The following is a 19,244-nucleotide window of genomic DNA, read 5'->3' as shown; positions in this document are numbered from 1 at the left end:
AAACTGTATACACTTAGTATATAAAAGGTATAAAAACTGAATAATATAAAACTAGTCCCGTCAAAAAATAATGGCATAACTAATTAGATTCTTCGCATCTTAAGACAAAAGTGGAGGACCCATGCGAAATTGCCTTTTCATACATACGTAGTCCTCATTTTCCTCTCCCAATATTAACATTATTGGAAACATTTTGACACAATTCGTTGTGTATCAACTACAGCTAGAGTTAAACCAAGACAAGTCTGCAATATAAATATAAAAAAAAAAAAAATCAAGCGCAAGGGCATAGTTAGACCGAGAAGTCTGCAACGATTTTGATAGCACACGCAGTGCAAGTGTTATTTTAAACGTCGAACTTCTATGAAATTATGACGTATAAATAACACTTGTACTGCGAATGCTATCAAAATTGTTGCAGACTTTTCTCGGTCTAACTATGCCCTTGCATTTGTTTTTTTTAATTCTTTAAGAGTTAGCATTAAAAAAATTGTATTTAATCTGTTTTTCGCTCCTAATTTTTAGGGTTCCGTACCAAAGGGTAAAAACGGGACCCTATTACTAAGACTCCGCTGTCAGTCTGTCACCAGGCTGTATCTCAGGAAGCGTGATAGCTAGACAGTTGAAATTTTCACAGATGATGTATTTCTGTTGCCGCTATAACAACAAATACTAAAAACAGAATAAAATAAATATTTAAGTGGGGCTCCCATACAACAAATGTGATTTTTTGCCGTGTTTTTGCATAATGGTATGGAACCCTTCGTGCGCGAACCCGACTCGCACTTGGCCGGTTTTTAGAATAATTAAAGATTCGAAAAAAGTCTAACGTAGAGGCCTGTACCGTATTGAACCTTTTTTGCAGAAGTAAGTAAAATTAAACCCTAAAACTTATTAAATAAGGTACCTTTTTGAAATGTTGTTGTATGGCCTTCTTCAGCACCTTAGGCTTGATGGCTTCCAGCACAGACTTTGGCAGGAACTTGTGCAGTCCGAATTCTTTCTCCAGGTATTCGATGTTGGACTTCTTGTCCAACGATATTTGCATGTCTTTACAGAAGTATCTGGAGCACGATAAGGTTTGCGGATTACTTTAAGAGTCCCCGGCAAGCTCGGCCGAATTGCACCTTCCCATACAAACGTAGTTCCGCTCTCATTTTAAAACTACGTGTTGGATTGTAATGAAACTTTGCACATACAATGACATTAGGTATATCTAGGTCTGAAATTAGTTTATATAGCTCCAGTTTATAAAACAAACGAAATAGAGCAAAAACAAGTTTTGTATGAAAAACTTAAATTCGCTGTATTTTTTTAGCTATGGTACCTGAAGCTAAATAAACGAATTACAGACATAGATATACCTTATCCTATTGTAAGTACAAAGTTTCAAAGCAATTTAGCTAGTTGTTTTAAAATGAGAGTTTGTATGGAGAACCGAGCATATCGGGAACTCATAAACAATTCAAAAGGTAATCACGATCTATATCCCGGACATATTCGAATGCAGCTTGCCCATTTTTAAAAACAAAATACGTAAGACTTTCTGTTCATAAGCTGCGTTCGCACATCAAAATGCCGATCTTTTTCTTTAGTTATTATAGCATGTTGTAATTTAAACATTCTGTCTTGTTTCGTTTTAGACCTAGTTTAAGTAGTAGATAATTTAATTACGTATACGTAGACTTAAGATCTTACTACTATTTGTATAGTTTTCCTGGATTTCTCCTCCCTCTAGCGTTATATTTTAATCTGAATGTTCTTTTCCTTTTGTGCACACATGTTTAGAGTTATGGTCCAGACCTGAACTGTAAGCCATCAATGTAATTTATGTAAATGTCTGTAACTTGTTTTGTGAGCCAAATAAATAAAAAATATAAGTCTAGTGAAACTAGAGTTTTGAATGATTCACGGTTAGTTTCACTAGACTTATATTGACCGGGTTATAGACCGTGATTACCTTTTGTATTATTTGTGAGCTCCCGATATTTCAACGCAGTTACATGCATCATGTTCACGGGTGACTGAATATCGGGAGCTCACAAATAATACAAAAGGTAATCACGGTCTATATCCTGGTCAATATAAGTCTAGTGAAACTAACCGTGAATCATTCAAAACTCTCACTCACTTTATTTCTAAACAACATATTTGTATCGCCAGATCCTGGTCCACCATGGGATGATTGGCGTTGAGGTAGTCATGTCGCACCTGGAATTATACACAATCTAATTAACACAAGGGCACTACAAGGGCCTGACACTCTTTGATAGAGAAAGATAGTCTTATTGCGATTCCTATAAGAGGAAAGAGAAAATAGTGCTATGCTTTGTCCTTATCACCGACCGGGTGGCATCATAGGTAGGAGGCGATAGCGAAATACCGAAATTTATAAGAGTGCAAGAGAAAAAAATGAATAAAATAAATGAATATTCTTTCTCTTACCCCCGGTCGCTCGGTGGCGCGTCTATACTTGTATATACAATGTCTATGAATTAATACCACTTCCACCCCGAAATCGCGAAAAAAAAAACCCTCCCATAGAAAAAGGACCAGCCAAAATGTATGCTTTGAAACAGCCAAATTTCTTTTCGCGATTTCGGGGTTGGTCCCATAGTAAAAGTTGCTCAGTATAATGCCAAAAACTCCCTGGCAGCGGGAATGCTTAAAGGCTTGGCCAAACACAGGCGCGACGCAGCGCCGCGTCCGCGCCGCGTGATGCCTGTTCAAACAGGTCGCGCGCGGATTGCGTCGGCCTCGCGCTGTCAACACGCGCTCATCGCGCGCGCGAACGCGGTGCGGACGCGGCGCGATGCGGGCGTGACTCGCGCTCGATTCAGCAGCATGCGCGCGCAGAGGGTTTCTCATTCACGTCCGACTGATGTGACCCAGCGTGCCGCCGCGTCCGCGCCGCGTGGCCGCGCGGCGCGGGGCGCGATGCCGGCGGGACGCAGTCTGTTTGACGTCGCTAACCTGTTAGCATGGACGGCGGTCGCGCCGCGCGACCGCGGCGCTGCGTCGCGCCTTGTGTTTGGCCAAGCCTTAAAGCTTTAAATAAGTGGGAGACTGTGCAAAAGTTTTGGAAAAAGACGCTTAAAGCCGGTACAAAAACCGGGAACCGTTAAAAAAATCTTCAATTAGGGTTCATTCATTAATTACGTCACACGAATTTGGAGGTTTTTTGACCCCTCCCCCTCCTTGTCACACTTGGTCACATTTGGCAAACCCCTCTCCCCCTGGTGTGACGTCACATTTTTTTCAATGAAATCGGCAAATCGAATTAAGTATTATTAATATTTTATTAAAATATTTTTGACAAAAGAAATATTAGTCATTTTATAACCCAAAACTGATTAGGAAAGAAAATTAAACGCATAAAAACGATTATCGTTCCAAAAACTCGTCATTTAACTGTACAGCGAATAAAATAATTTAAATAAGTTAAAGTGACGTCACAAAGTTTGTGACTCCCCCCTCCCCCTTGTCACAACATGTCACATTTTCTTGCGATTGATAATGTAAGTACCTGATCGAAGTAGTAGTGGAACGTGACTCGGTCAGAGTCACACAGGCCACGTAAGTTGGCGGGCAGGTAGCGCACGCGCAGTTCTAACCGCCATTCCGATGCTGGCCATTTTGCGAGCAGCTCCGATACTGGCGTGTCTTGGTGGATCCATCGAATCTGAAAATTAAGTGATTCAGGTGAACTTTGTCTGATTAAAATTGTATATCCCCGATAACATTTGTCAGCCCAATTTGAACTAAGATAAGTAATTGAATAGTCCTAGAAACTATATGGATTAGATATGTCAGTGTTCTTCAAACCAAAACGTCACTTTTGACACTGACGCATCTAATCCATATCGTTTCTAGAACTAGTAAATGTACTTAGTTCGAATCGGGCCGATATTCAATGTAAAAAAACACGCACTGACACAAACTTTAATTAGCATAAAGCAGTTTTGCTTGAATGACGTATCAGTTCACAAATATTTGGGTTGTTGGGTGAGCTGTAGCATGCAACGCAAATCACAAGGGTATCTGATAAGACTATCTGGTAGCCGGTAGCCTCGCTCGTAGCGCGTAGCACGACGCGTAGACTCGCTCGCCGGTCGCTAATAGCCGTAGCACTGAGCGCCCGTCATAATGGTTCTACTGCCACTATATATGCTTCATTCAGCCTACCTTGCCAGTAGTCAACCGCCTTGCCCGTAGCGCGTAGCACGACGCGTATACTCGCTCACCGGTCGCTAGCCTGTTCGCTAACAGCCGTAGCTCGGAGCCGCACGTCATAATGGTTCTACTGCCACTAGTATATACTTGAGCCTACCTTGCCAGTAGTCAACCGCCTCGCTCGTAGCGCGTAGCACGACGCGTATACTCTCTCGCCGGTCGCTAGCCTGCTCGCTAGCAGCCGTAGCACCGAGCGTACGTCCTCATCGGCCGACGCCCGGACGACGTTGAAACCACCGTTCGGCAGGTGGACTTTTAATGTTGATTGGTCCGCCGGCGCCGATCCTAAAATAATAAAATGATACTTGATAATGAATTGGGATTTCATAGTATTTTTGACAGTGGTAGTAAGTACTTAAGATGGCCAAATTTCAGAACCTTGTCATATTTCTTTCAGCCTTAATTTGACAACGTCCAAAATACTAAACATAAATGTTGACTCTCTTTTTTCATTTTTTCTTAACCAGAATATTATAACTCGAGGAGGTTTTGATTCACGACCTACTGTGTTTGGTTTAGATTTACTGTTTTGTTAAAACTCGTAAAATCATCAATCAAAAACGTCAATTATTCGCGATTCGATTCAAGAACCATTCTGCTCCAACATCAATCGGTTATACGAACATTGTGCCACGCTTACTGTCACAAAAGTTCGGCAACCTTGGTTCCCTGCGGAATTCCAATTTATAATTCCATTTCACAGATACCCCGAAGTATTTCGCCGAGAAATTCACGAATGTTCTCTAATTAAGTGAATCGTGTACGGAACCACAGAGCGTCGTATATTGTCGGTTAAATAACTTAAATACGCAAACCTCTCAAGTTGTTAGCTCGAAGTTTGCTAATTAAGTCGACAATGAGTTAACATCCGCTAATTTCGCCTCGTAATGCGTAATGAATAGAATCTGTGTGGTTCATTGATGCTTAAATCTTGTTTATACTCGATAAGTATTTCGTTTGTTTCATTGACGAGGGATAACATACTATGACAACATTATCATTATAATCAAACCATTTGAAGGTATTTCTGTGTTTAACAGTGTAGTACGTGTGATGTTAAATTTAATTAACGCACAGTTAACACTGATTAAAGTGATCAACATTAAATATAGCGGCCATGACAAAAAACCGGTCAAGAGCGAGTTTGTGTAACTTACGCACCGAGAGTTCCGTACAAACTTTCAATAGGGAATGTTTGTAAGGCCTCCTCCTCGTTTTTGTATCCTCATTAAAAAGGATTGAGGTATTTTGAATCTAGAAGAGCGAACTACAACTTGGTGTCGAATATTTATCGAATTTGGTATGATTATTTCGTTTGATTGCAAGTGTTGCAATTTACTCAGTAAATAAATAAGTAAGTTTGTGAAATATTGAGTGACTTCTGCTCCTCGTTAGCTACAGCAATCGGCAACTATTGATTGGCAGAGATGACGTCCCGTGAGTATCGCACAACATACCGTAGTAATTGGAAGATACGAGTGATGCGACCCGTGAACCTCAGAAGGGATAATTAGACTCAGTCACATGTTAAACTTGCCATTGAGAGCTAAACGTCCGTAGTTAATCTAAAAATTTAAGGGTGTCTTATTATAATATAATAAATAATAATCAGGTGAACATTCTGTTAATCGTTAGCTTCAGCAATCGGCAGCTATTGATTGGTAGAGCTGACGCCCCGTGAGTATCGAGTAATTGGAAGATACGAGTGATGCGTGTATCCCTAAAGGGATAATTAGACTCGGTCACATGTTGAAAACTTGCTATTGAAAGCCACATGTACGTAGTATCAACGTTGGTAAAAGACGTGGGATCAATTTGGCAAAACCTGGTTCATTCATGCCACCTATCCCTCAGGAGCTGCGACTAAAATCATCTCTTTAAGTCAAGTCTAGCTTCGTAGGTGCCAATTAGTACCTGCGATCGTTCTATAGATCTACTGAACACAGCTATCTATGCCCATGTTGGCCGTATTGATTGGTACAGATGACGTCCCCTGGGTAATTGGGTTGGACGCGTAATAGCCGAGGTCAACGGCTGGATTTTATTTGAAAATAACGTCGTTTACAGATCATAATGTTTGTGGGTAAAGTGCTTTTTAAGGGTTCCGTACCCAAAGGGTAAAAACGGGACCGTATTACTAAGACTCCTCTGTCCGTCTGTTTGTCACCAGGCTGTATCTCATGAACCCTGTACGGAACCCTCGGTGGGCGAGTCCGACTCGCACTTGTCCGGTTTTTATTTATTAAAGGCACGTAGACAAATTTACACTACCTATTTGGACCGGGCTAGCAAAATTCCCGTGTTCAAATGGAAAATTATACAAAATTTTGACAAATATTTTATACCAAGGTGGTAAAGCGTACGGCTTGCTTGATGGTAAACGGTCACCGCAGCGTACGGACGTTTGCAATTCACATAGATTGAGATTTTTCTTTTAAATTTAAATGTCATAAATATCTATTAAAACAATAAGATCTTATTTAAAATTTTAACTCACATGATTATCTAATAAGCCCATCTTAATACGGGCATTACCAGTACGCCCTCTACACAAATTCATTGAGAAAATTTGTGAATGAAAGCGCAAACCCATGAATGGAATTCGTGGGCAGCAAATTGCACACGACTCACTTTAAAGCTTACTTGTACTCCCACTCCTGTCATTCAAGATGCTTACGGAGCGAATGCCTACGGCGAAACCAGTATGATACTGAGACAACAAAATACGTAATATAAGTTAATAAAGTGCAGATAATTTCTCGTGCATAGTATAAATATATATTTTTTTTCATTGATTTTTCAAAGGACATATACATAATCAATTTCAAAATTACTCACCAAACTGCGTATGCAGTTATTACAGTGCGTATATTTTATGCACCTACTTAAGTTGCTATCTTACTATGCTTACCCTAAGTTTGACATTAAAGTTAGTCTTAGAAAAAATATACCTATATAATAAAGTATCCTTTTACAAATAAATGTTTCTACCTAAAGAATACACTATGCTAAAATAACAAACAACAACAAATATAATTTAAATAATAATACACGGTACACAATATAAATATTTAAGGAAAATCTCACACAAACAAAACTTAGCTCTTGTACTATTGGTACCACTCTAGGCGACGATATACATACTTAAATACTCATGAACAAGTATTCGTGATAAACATACAGATAAACTGTGTTATTTATTCAGGGACCATAATTTTATATCCGCAACGCAGGCTTCGTCAGGTGAACACAAACTCACTATCCGCAACAGGCTTCGTCAACTTACTTACTCTAAAATTATGTACATTAAAAAACCCTACAAACAAAACACCCCCTCTAACTCGCCGCCAGCAGGCAGTGTGCCCAACAGGCTGGCTGCATTTCCCCGTTGAATAGCGATGCTAATTCTCTGGGCAAAATACTGGCCAGCCCTTTGGTCGCCCGTGGCATCCACCAAACGCGACGCCAAACCCTTATACATACATACAGACATACAGATTACATACAGATTACAGGATAACTCACGTTAGACCGGGCCGTGTCCGGGCCGGAGCATCCGGCGCTTCGTTTTCTATGGAAAGCATCACGTGATCACCTGTCATGTCAAAGAAAAGTAAGCGGCGGAAGCTCCGGCCCAGACACGACCCGGTCTAACGTGAGTCATCCTTAATGCCCCTACCGGCATTTGCGCCCAGGGACCCCAGCTTCGTAGGTATTAGGGTCACTACCGAATAGCCTGCTAGGACGCCGTTGAATGTCGATATTTCTAGATGTTCCGGTATTTTTGGACCAAGTTGAAAAGGAGACTTTCGCTTAGCCCAGCCAATTAGGTTTTAACTATAAGCGATGGGATTGTGACAACCTTTCCCAAATAACTGTAATAGCATTGTATGTAGTTATAAGGGACACTTGCACCGATCACTAAACCGGGGTTAACCGGTTAAACATGGATTTACCATGGTTACCAGTATAATTTGACACTGGGTTAACGGTTTAACCGGTTAACCCCGGTTGGTGCCCCATTTTGACTTAAAACCGGGTACGTATAGCGGACAATACATTCTGTTAGCAGGCGTAGGCGTACCTACGCTTATGGTCTTATTTAATGGCATTATCAGTTACAACAAATTTAATACATATAATATGTTATTGTGTCCATCGAGACACGACGAAATAAAAACTAAATTGTGTTGCTCTGAAAGAGAACGTTTTATTAAGTACAAACAATGATATTTAAATAATACTTAATACAAACTGAAATAATAATAACTAAAACTCTTACCTGAAAGAGAAACAACATTTAAAGCTAGTATTCCATATATTTGTATTTTAATCTATCTTTAATATTATTTATTCTATTGAATAAAGCCTTTGATATTTGATGTGTCAACATATGTGTCAGTCATAGTACTCATAACTAGTCATAGATAATCAATCAATAATAGACAACATTGGTCCGACGTTATTTTTATTTTTAAACCAACACAAAGACTCAGGATGGTACCGGTTTTCCCTATTTTCTTTTTCACAAATTCTACATGGATGATAATCTTTTCCATTCTTCTCCTTATTTTTATTTTCTAAACTCACCACCTTTTTTTCCCAAATCTTCTTGTTCACCAGGTGTTCTAAACCTCTAAGATTGTTAAATAAATCCTCAGTTTCCTTTAGATCTTCTCTGTCTATCCTATCAGCTACAAATATTGGCAAACCTATAGCAATAAGGTCTATCAACGTAGATTTATCCATCCCTTTATGTATCTCTAGCAGAAGCCTTTCTTTTCTTATAGCATATTTAAGTAAAGATCCCTGTCTATATTTAAAAAACATTGCATACCTGACCGGCGACCAACCTTTGTCCGCATAAGTTTCACAAAATATTTTGCTCCATTGTGACCAGTCCGAGTCCGCTGTAAATTTAATTATCATGGACCTGTACCAGTCCAAACAGGAATCTTCTAAAAGCAATCTAAGCGCCTCAATCTTCTTTGTATCCTCTTCTATTCCTACACGACGGCACTCAGTCTCAAAAGTAGTCAGCCATTGACTTGCATTTGTCGTTTTATTGGTAAATTTATCTAAAATCATTTTCTCGGTCAGTTTCTTTGTGTTCTGATGCATAGATATATCTCTCTTTTTATCAACAAAATTCTCCAAGATCGTTGCCAAGGCCTCTTCTGATATACCCGTAGCTGGCGCCTGTAGTTGAGGTTCAAGTGTAACCTCTTCTAACAAATATCCTTTAAATTGCATATTTCCATCTTCATCCATATAAACGCTGACCTGTTCTGGTGTCAATGATATCCATACTTGTCTCTTATCTTGTCTTTTTTGTAAAGTAAGTTTGACTTTTTCGTATGCTGGAGTTTTAATAATTATCTCGTGCAGTTTCACTGGTTGTAGTTTTTCCGGAATCAAAAAAATATTCTTGTCCGCATTTGTAATCGACGTCATGCAGCATAAATTTGTTTTCGGATCTTCACCCGCTTTCACAACAAATTCGAACTTAAACTTTTCCATGGTTGTTCAGAATAGCTGTAGAAATGTTGTTTTATAATATGTTATTGTGTCCATCGAGACACGACGAAATAAAAACTAAATTGTGTTGCTCTGAAAGAGAACGTTTTATTAAGTACAAACAATGATATTTAAATAATACTTAATACAAACTGAAATAATAATAACTAAAACTCTTACCTGAAAGAGAAACAACATTTAAAGCTAGTATTCCATATATTTGTATTTTAATCTATCTTTAATATTATTTATTCTATTGAATAAAGCCTTTGATATTTGATGTGTCAACATATGTGTCAGTCATAGTACTCATAACTAGTCATAGATAATCAATCAATAATAGACAACAAAAAGGCTTTATTTACATACATATAATGTTTTAATTTAGAAACAGATTTTATGGATGTAAGAAGGTCAAAACAAGTATGCTTTGACAAATTTCCAAGCTATTTACATGAATTTTTGGAAGGCGCTGAGAACCTTTTACTAAGTAATTAGGTTAAGGTATTACTATAGGTAAGGTATGGGACGATATTTTACCTAAGCTCAAGATGGAAGCCGTTAAAAGGATTCAGAAGAATTAGACTTCTTCATACCAAAGAGGATATAATAACGGAGTTATATCTATCTTTGTTCATACTTATATTTTTTATGGTGTATCATAATTCATGTCCTGTCTAGGTTTTCAGCCTACAACGTATGCAGCGTAAAACCTGCTTTGAGTAATCTATCGTGATAAGATTTGTAAACTAGCGGCTCTATCAGCTGAAGACCTTGCGAAGTTCCACCATTTTTATAAACTCCATCGACAAAAAAAAAACTACTATATAATTATCCGACCTGCTCATAAAATCTTAAGAGAATCGGTTGGAAAATGCTACCTGTCGTCGAGAACATCCGGACGTATGAATTTTTGTTTTGCCCACTAAAAACGTAGACCTTCGCCGTTGCCCATTTAGTTACCTTTGCATTAAATTATTATCGATGAGAATGCGATTTGCGGTTATTTAAACCGGAAAGCAAACGCGATCTCGACGCGCTTACGGTTATCTGCGCACGTGGGGTGACGTGGGTAGATGGTATCGCACAGGACGAAGCTGCAATAGTGGCACACATTACGCAATCATCTCATATGGTTTGAATTTATACTGTTGCATGTTTTCGCTTGAAAAAACCAAAGCTACACGCTGTCACACCGTTTACGCAGCTCTGTAAATTCCGTGTCCGTTGACCAGATCTGGGAAAAGGCTCGCTATTTGCGCACGCAGCACTAGCGGCCTGTTCTCTAGACCTGGACGGTGGACACCTTTAGATCCAGGCGATTCGTCATTACAGTAATATCCTGCCAACTTCCCTCCTTTAACTGAACGGCCTGTGTGGCGAGCGGCCAGAGGAGTTTTAAGCGGTTTTTAATGGCGTCAAGCTTGAGGCTAAGCGTATGCTGAGACGCAGGCGACGCAGTTCATGCAACGCAGCGCAGAGCAGATTTTGTAAAGTATAGAACGTCCTTCAGCTACGCACGCTGCAGCGCAAGTGCCTTGAGACAATCTGCAATGTCCCTTCACGCCCCGCTACACTACTCGAGCGTCTCTATTCATATATTACACTAGGAAATACCCCTCACTTACCGTGTTGTGTCTGAGAAGGCTGCCGCTTGGGCGAGCCCGGCGCGGGCTGCATCGCGCGCGCTAGCGGTCCCTCGCCGCGCCCGCCTCCCTCAGGCTCATGGCTGTAACAAACAGACATACACTGTTAATAGTTGAACATATTTATACAGACACATTAAGCAAATAATAAAACAAACAGATAAATATGTAAGGCAAAAATGCAGTTGGCACGGCTAGAATTAAGGTAATTGGCGTATTTCATAAAGCTACTGCGGTGTCAAAACAAGTATCTTCAACCGACCTAGATATACAGATCTTTATTGGTAAAATAAAATACATTTTACAAGTCACAAATTATTAAGAATAAAATAAAGATAAAATTATTATTAACAATAATAGGTTGATATAAATGTTTAGAGGAAGTTACGATATGGAGTCAATGATCATTTCGTATAGACAGCATGAATTCGTCGATCGAGTAGTAAGCCTTTTCTACAAGTAACGATTTTAGCTTTTTTTTTAAATATTGTGTCACTTTTCAATTATTTTATATCGGTCGGTACTGAGTTATAAAGCTTTGGTCCCATAATATTTAGTGACTTTCGTGACTTCGCGAGCCTGCATTTAGGAGCGAGTAGAATAGGCAACCTGCGGGCTGGGCCACTGCGGGTAGATCCACTGGATTTAAACAAGTGTATATTTGTTCTGACATACATACATGGTGTATACATGGTATAAACACACGCTGTGCCTATAGCCAAGTAGGTACCTTTGCCTACAATTGCCAAATAAAGCATGTGTTCTATAAAACTAGCGTAAGTATGTAAGGTTTTATTATATTCAGAAAGGAATTAAACATTAATTAGCAGCTACACTGACTATTCTCGTGACGTCATGTTCGATGGCGGCAAACGGGTCGGCGCACAGGGCATTCTTGGCCGGGCGACGAAACCGAACGGACGTCTGATAGTAAAAATTGTGGAAGTACCTAATCTTAATCGTTGAGTTGTTGGTTTTGATTTGTTATTTTAAATAACGGTTTTGAAATATAATTACTTTTATAAACTACAAAGTGTTGGTTATTTCCGAGGTTGTTCACAAGTCAGCCAGTGGGATAACGAAATTCCGTAAGTACTCGCTCACATGTAAATTTTGTTAACAGTGCATATTTATAACAAATATGATATGAGGAGCCCTTGTTCAATAAGGTGCTAGGGAAATTTGGATACGAGAGTATAGTTAGATTAGCTAGTAAATATAGTGTAAAATATTTATTTGTGATAGATACTCAGATTTCTAGAATAAAACTCATTTCGATAAACTACGGGGTAATTTGAGAAATCGCTTGTTCGCGTACATTTTCGTTAGTGACTACGATCATGTGGTGCAACCAGTTTTAATGTGATAACCACGTGTTTTATAAAACACTTGTAGTTTGTCATGCGCGGGTGATACCGCTGACTGGGTGTTTTTTTTAAATTTATATTTTCTTTTCTTGACGTGACAAAATCCTATATATTAGATTAGAATTTTTCATCTTTTCAATGAAGCTTATTTTGATGTGCTATGTATATATATAAAATAAATGTAAAAAGGTTCAAAAGGTTATAAAAGGTTTAAATGTTAAAAGGTTGAAAAGTCACCCGTTGACCACGAACGCTGTAAAGGGTTCGAAACGTCGGGATGTATTATAAATTCAATATACGCGATATAATCTGTTTTCATAGTTTTATTTCATGAGTAACTATCGCGGTAACCGAAGACAATATTAGGTTGAAAAAGTTGAAAGGTTAAAAGTTTCAAAAGGTTAAAGGGGCTAAATTTTCATTAGTTTTGCGCTAGGACGCACCGTTATCGAGATATAAAAGAAGAAAAGGAGAAATCTAAGTTCTAGTCTCCTAAAAATTACTTCCAACCTCCTCGAGCTGAAGTACTAATGCTACTATGTACGAGTTTCAGATAATGAATGAAGAAGATGAGAAACGCCGGAGCTTAGTGACTCCAGGGCGTGAGCGCTCCCGATCGAGGCGTAGTGGGACAAACGCGCGACACAGGAGCCGCAGTCACAGCCACAGCCGCCGCTTGAGGGAGCGAGAGCTGGCTCTAAAGAGAGAACGAGAGCGCATTCGACAGATGGAAGAGGATCTGCAGAAAGAAAAGGACGCCGAGCGCCGCTCACGGAGGAGCGAACGAAATTCGTCGTCAAGATGGAGCCGCAAGCGCCGCAGCCGCAGCCGACCACCGAGAGCCGAGACCAGCCGCGCGCCGCGCAGCCGCAGCCGAGAGCGGGGCCCCAGAGCAACGCGTGACCGGGCAGGAAGGGATCCCACGAGCATCGATAGACGGCATATAAGGTCATGTAGCCCTTCTTTCTCTTCTAATGATGTTGTCAAAATAATCAAATCCATTAAAGATGTCTTACCGTCTCAGCCGCACACACAAAGCCAAATTCCGATTAACAGAAATTTCGATTACAAAAACATTGTTCCAGAATTTAACCCATCCGAAAAAAATCAAAGGATCGATGTGTGGTTAAAGAAAGTCAACGAGTGCGCTAAAGTTTACGGCTGGGATGAGAAGACGGTTATACATTTTGCTATGCAGAAACTGACAGGGTTAGCTAAGACTTGGTTTGAGAGCCTTAATACAATCCTATTTTCATGGGATGAATGGCAGACTAAATTGACTAACGCGTTTCCGTCAGAGCAAAACTACGGCCAATTATTAGAAGACATGTCGAAACGTAGGAGTAAGTACCAAGAATCCATCGAGATTTACTTTTACGAAAAATTTGCTTTGCTTAACCAATGCGAAATTACGGGTAGGCGGGCAGTCGACTGCCTTATTCACGGTATAGGGGACAGGACTATGCGATCCAGTGCGTTAGCTTTACGATGTGAGGAACCCGATCAGCTGCTAAAATTCTTGTTAAGCAATAATAAAGAATCATCCGTAAATGTTTCGTTGCCTAAGGATGTAAGTGATGATAAAACGTCTAGTAAAACCGGCGCGACAGTAAATCCTAACATATTTTGTTATAATTGCAAGGAGGAAGGGCATATTTATTCTCGCTGTCCTAAGCCTTTAGTTAAATGTAGTACGTGCCAAAAGGTGGGCCATAAATCAGAGATGTGTAAGCTAAAGTCAAACTCTGGTTCGACAAAGGCTGACACCAAAGTACAGATCTAACCCATCCGACAAATTTAGAAAATCAGTACAAGTTAATGGTGAGGCAATGGGAGCCTTTGTCGACCTAGGAAGTGAAGCCACTCTTATACGAGAATCCAGTTTCTGTCATCTTGGGCTTTCTCATGATTGCGTTCCTATTACGATGATAGGGTTCCATGATAAGCTGGTGCAGTCTTTAGGATCGGCGGAGTTGTCAATAACAATTGATGGCGTGTCCGCCACAGTTATGTGTAGGCAAAGAGGATATAATAGGATAGGGCGGTGCTGTCATAGTGAGTTTTGTAACCACAGTGAATTCATTGCCATCTATCGACACACTTTGAAACTAAAAATGAAGATTTTTAAAAGTACGATAGGGTGTATTTAAATTTGGATAAATGATTTTTTTTATTTTTGCATTAATGATTTTATTATTTTGACTCATGTTCTTTCACTGATATGCGTTGGAATTCTTGAATAACAAACGAAACCGTCAACGCCCTCTATACGAAGGCGGGCCGGGGGTAGTGGCGCCATCTGTTCGAAATCGGGTTGTCGTGGTTTTTGAGGCACGTTTTTTCCTTAGACTGTATCCATCTATTACGGAGTTATATCTATCTTTGGTGTAGGGTAGTTAATGATAGTCTTCTCGAGAAGTCGATACTCATAGGTCAGACTTACTCTGAGCAGCCCCGTATCGTGGTTTACAAAGATGCAAATAAGTTGCAATTTTTACACATAGGTACAGAGCTTCCTAACTTACAAGAGCGTGTTGATGAGAAGTTAGAGAGAGTAAGGATTGTAGCACGTACCAGGATATATGGGGTAGCTAGCATGAGAGCCGCCACTGGGGCAGAGATTAGTGGCAACGTTGTGTTAAATACTAAAGTGGTAGGGAAACCTCCAGATCAGTATGTAGTTGTGGCGGGGTTTATGAGGTGAAGCAGGGTAACTTGTGCCTTGTGCTTCGTCTTGTTACATACAAGAAAATTTTGTATTTGCGCGAGCAGATCGTGTAGAGGCGGTGTATAGGCTGTCGGATATATGTACAACAGTATGTCTGTACCAAAATAAAATAACTGAAGAAAAAAACCGCGTCATCACCGTTTGATGAGAAACAACTCCGCATAGGTAAAAATGTTACCGAAGGTTGACTGGTAGAGAATGCCTTGTAGCATTAAGTCCGCCTTTTGTACATTTGTATTTTCTTTTGTGCAATAAAGATTAAATAAACAAATAAATAAAAACAAGCTCGTTAAACTTCTCAACCGTTACGGAGATTGTTTTGCTTCTGATTTAGCCAGCCTAGGTTGCACTAATACGACCGAAATGAAAATAGTGAGCGACCGGTCGTATATAGACCCTATAGATTGTCACATCATGAACGTGAGAAGGTTCGTGTGATGATAGATGATATGTTGCAAGCCGGTATAATCAGAGGGTCCGTATCTAATTACGCTAGTCCTGAAATATGTAATAAGGGCATTGCAGGACATTTTCGACACTTTCCGAGTGCCTGATCGAGTCATAAGTAACCGTGGGTCATGCTTCACTTCCCATGCGTTCAGAAGGTTTTTTGTAGACAGAGGCATTAAACACGTCCTGAACGTAGTGGCCAGCCCGAGAGCAAATAGCCAAGTCAAGCGATACAATAGAACGATCCTCGACTCGCTGACAGCTCGGGGCCTTGGAACGGATGAGAAAGAATGGGACAGGGAATTAGGGACTAATTCAGTGGGGACTAAACAATACGGTACAGAAGACGATCGGTAGGGCACCAGCTGAAGCTATGTTCGGGGTTGAAATGACAAGCGAATATAACCCTGTGTTAAATGAAGTTGCAGATAAGGATAAAAATAAATAGGCCCTAACGTCTATTCGTAGCGAGGTTAAAGATGACAGAAAGACGCTCAAAAACTTCGCTATGATCAGGGTAGGCGTCCTGCGCGTACTTATAAGAATGGTGATTTAGTAAAAATTACTTTACACTAGAAATCGATAGCGATAACGATGTTCCTTAATGAGGAGGTAGAAGATTCAGAAGATTAGATATCGCAAATGTATTTTTGTGTCTCGTTTCAGGTCGAGTGCTAGAAGACGCGGAAATGGTTGGCGTGCTTAGCTTGGCCTGGAACGAGATGAATGAATTTGGATATATGCTCGATTGCATATTCGGTTACAAGGTTACAAGGATATTTGGTTACAAGGTTACAAGGATATTTGGTTACAAGGTTACAAGGATATTTGGTTACAAGGTTACAAGGATATATGGTTACAAGGTTACAAGGATATATGGTTACAAGGTTACAAAGATATTTGGTTACAAGGTTATAAGGATAATTGGTTATAAGGCTACAAGGATAATTAGTTACAAGGCTCTTTAGTTATAGGGTTACTGGATTACTTGGTTACACATACATATTTTCCATGATAAAGAGTTAAATAAATATGTCGCTACTTGGATAAATGATAAATTGCTAAGAATATAACAAGTATTTGAATAGATAATTACTTGAACATAATGTTAATTATATACTCGTAACTGGCAAATTGATATTAAAACAGATACTTATTGAGCATGTAAATTTAGAGCTATAAATTGCTATAGAATAAGATACTTATAAATATATATATATATATATATATATACTAGTTTTATATTCGTTAAAATTATTTAGATACGAATGTTAGAATGATGAATTTATGTTTACATAGATTGGTTGATGGTTTATATACTTTTATAGAAAATTGTCTTAAATGTAAAACTATTTCCAGATCTAGAATGTCCTTGCTCGCCGAGTGTAAGGTTTTGGTTTCACCAGATACGTGCCTGGGGACATGCACGTCATCAGGATGGTCGAGTGTAAGGTTTTATTATATTCAGAAAGGAATTAAACATTAATTAGCAGCTACACTGACTATTCTCGTGACGTCATGTTCGATGGCGGCAAACGGGTCGGCGCACAGGGCATTCTTGGCCGGGCGACGAAACCGAACGGACGTCTGATAGTAAAAATTGTGGAAGTACCTAATCTTAATCGTTGAGTTGTTGGTTTTGATTTGTTATTTTAAATAACGGTTTTGAAATATAATTACTTTTATAAACTACAAAGTGTTGGTTATTTCCGAGGTTGTTCACAAGTAGAGCCAACATCCCTGAACTCAAATTCCACAGATCCGAGTAGTTGGTAAACATTTTCAGTCATTTCGTAAGGTCGGAAAACAATGGGTTTCCTTCACGGCTGGTAGCAAGGACAAAGGAAGTCACTACCAACAATTTACGAACTGAATAAGCCTTTTTATAAACGTTAACTAAAATCTGGGACGACCGTCGATAATCAAGTATCTGACGCCTACAAAGACACATTGGTTATCAATTGTCATTCCATCAGTAGAAGTAATCTAACTGACGTGCCTAATGTATCTTGGTTTTCGGAGATAATTCATAGATTAGACACACGATTCAGGAAAAAATTGTCGAAAGAAAAATTACAACATTCTATAATCCCTGAGAGTCCCACGGGTGTAAATTTGCTAAACAATAAAACGACCTTAAGGATTATTTAGAATTGAATCTTGACTCTCATTTATGACATAAAATCGTGTCCTTAGAACTCAGAGTAAAGGAAAAAAAAAAACGATTTTACAACTCTTTACTTTGGCATTGAAATCATATACCTGTGTCCACAGTGCATCTCAAAATAATAACAAACACAAAACATACTCATAACTTGCCCTGCCTAAATTTGTGGCATATAGGGCATACAGATAATGCCTGTGTTATAATACCTTTACCTTATTAACCCATGTTGTTGATCCATGGATGTAATATGACCCTATTTTCAACGATACGCAAACTACTTGAACATTCTCCAGACGATGTTTAACAATCAAAATATAACCCACTAACAAACTAAGACAATGCACCGTAGTGAAATAGCCAAGTTCTGAGAAAGCAAACATTTGCAAGCCTCTTACGCGTTCAGAACTGAGCGCATCACAACACAACATTGTCTCAGCACGGTTTGATAAGTTTCCGCGTTACTTGCATAAAGTTAAACCCACACACACACCTCTACCAAGACATTTTTAACCCTAAAATATTGTCTTGGTAGAGGTGTGACCGGTGTTTAGTTATTTACTATAATAGACTGCGTGCCTACTATTATTATCTAAATAAGAAAGAGGAAAACTTTGATTTGACACTAGTCGCTAGATAAATATAATTATATATATAATAAATGGGACCTCACGGCTTCACGGCTTCGGTGGCTTTGCCGTGAGGCCCATTTAAAAGGCCCTAATTCACTAGCTTTCCTGGGTGTCATGCTTCAAAACTTGTATCACCGAATTAGGTGTGTCACCAAATAATGCGAGTTTACCCTAACTGTAGCCTATGGACGCCTAAAAATTCCAAAGGTGTCACAAGGATTACCAGGTGTGTTGAAATATACTCGTAAGTACTCACGAGTAAATTCAACCGTTATTTTACTAACTCTAAAACTTACAACGAGCTGCAAAGTTTGCATCTGGGTGTCCAATAAAAACTCGTGCTACCCTAGCATAACATTTTCTTCTGTTCTGCAGCAGCCACGTTCTGATACTCGAATGAGGGAACTTGGCCCGATTACTGCACCCTGCGCCTTAATAGGCTGCAGGGGCATTATGTAGCGTCATAAATGTTGAAAGTTTTGCTTGCACGGAGGCGTGTTCGGAAAC

The 19,244-nt window shown here is 39.4% G+C and overlaps 1 protein-coding gene across 1 annotated transcript in view; it reads right to left on the bottom strand.

The window, feature by feature from the left end:
• The window catches only part of LOC134751036 (focal adhesion kinase 1), a 91,427-nt gene that overhangs the window by 35,100 nt on the left and 37,083 nt on the right, over positions 1 to 19,244 (bottom strand). The window contains exons 3-7 of the mRNA XM_063686370.1: positions 11,379 to 11,479; positions 4,331 to 4,518; positions 3,527 to 3,682; positions 2,132 to 2,211; positions 908 to 1,064 (exon numbers count right to left, since the gene is read on the bottom strand). Coding sequence (XP_063542440.1) covers positions 908 to 1,064; positions 2,132 to 2,211; positions 3,527 to 3,682; positions 4,331 to 4,518; positions 11,379 to 11,479 — 682 coding nt within the window. The remainder of the gene's footprint in view (positions 1 to 907; positions 1,065 to 2,131; positions 2,212 to 3,526; positions 3,683 to 4,330; positions 4,519 to 11,378; positions 11,480 to 19,244) is intronic.

The sequence above is a fragment of the Cydia strobilella genome, chromosome 21, assembly GCF_947568885.1.
Source record: "Cydia strobilella chromosome 21, ilCydStro3.1, whole genome shotgun sequence".
NCBI lineage: Eukaryota > Metazoa > Arthropoda > Insecta > Lepidoptera > Tortricidae > Cydia > Cydia strobilella.
Note: the sequence above shows the minus strand (reverse complement) of the source record. Positions and strands in the feature narration are given on the sequence as shown.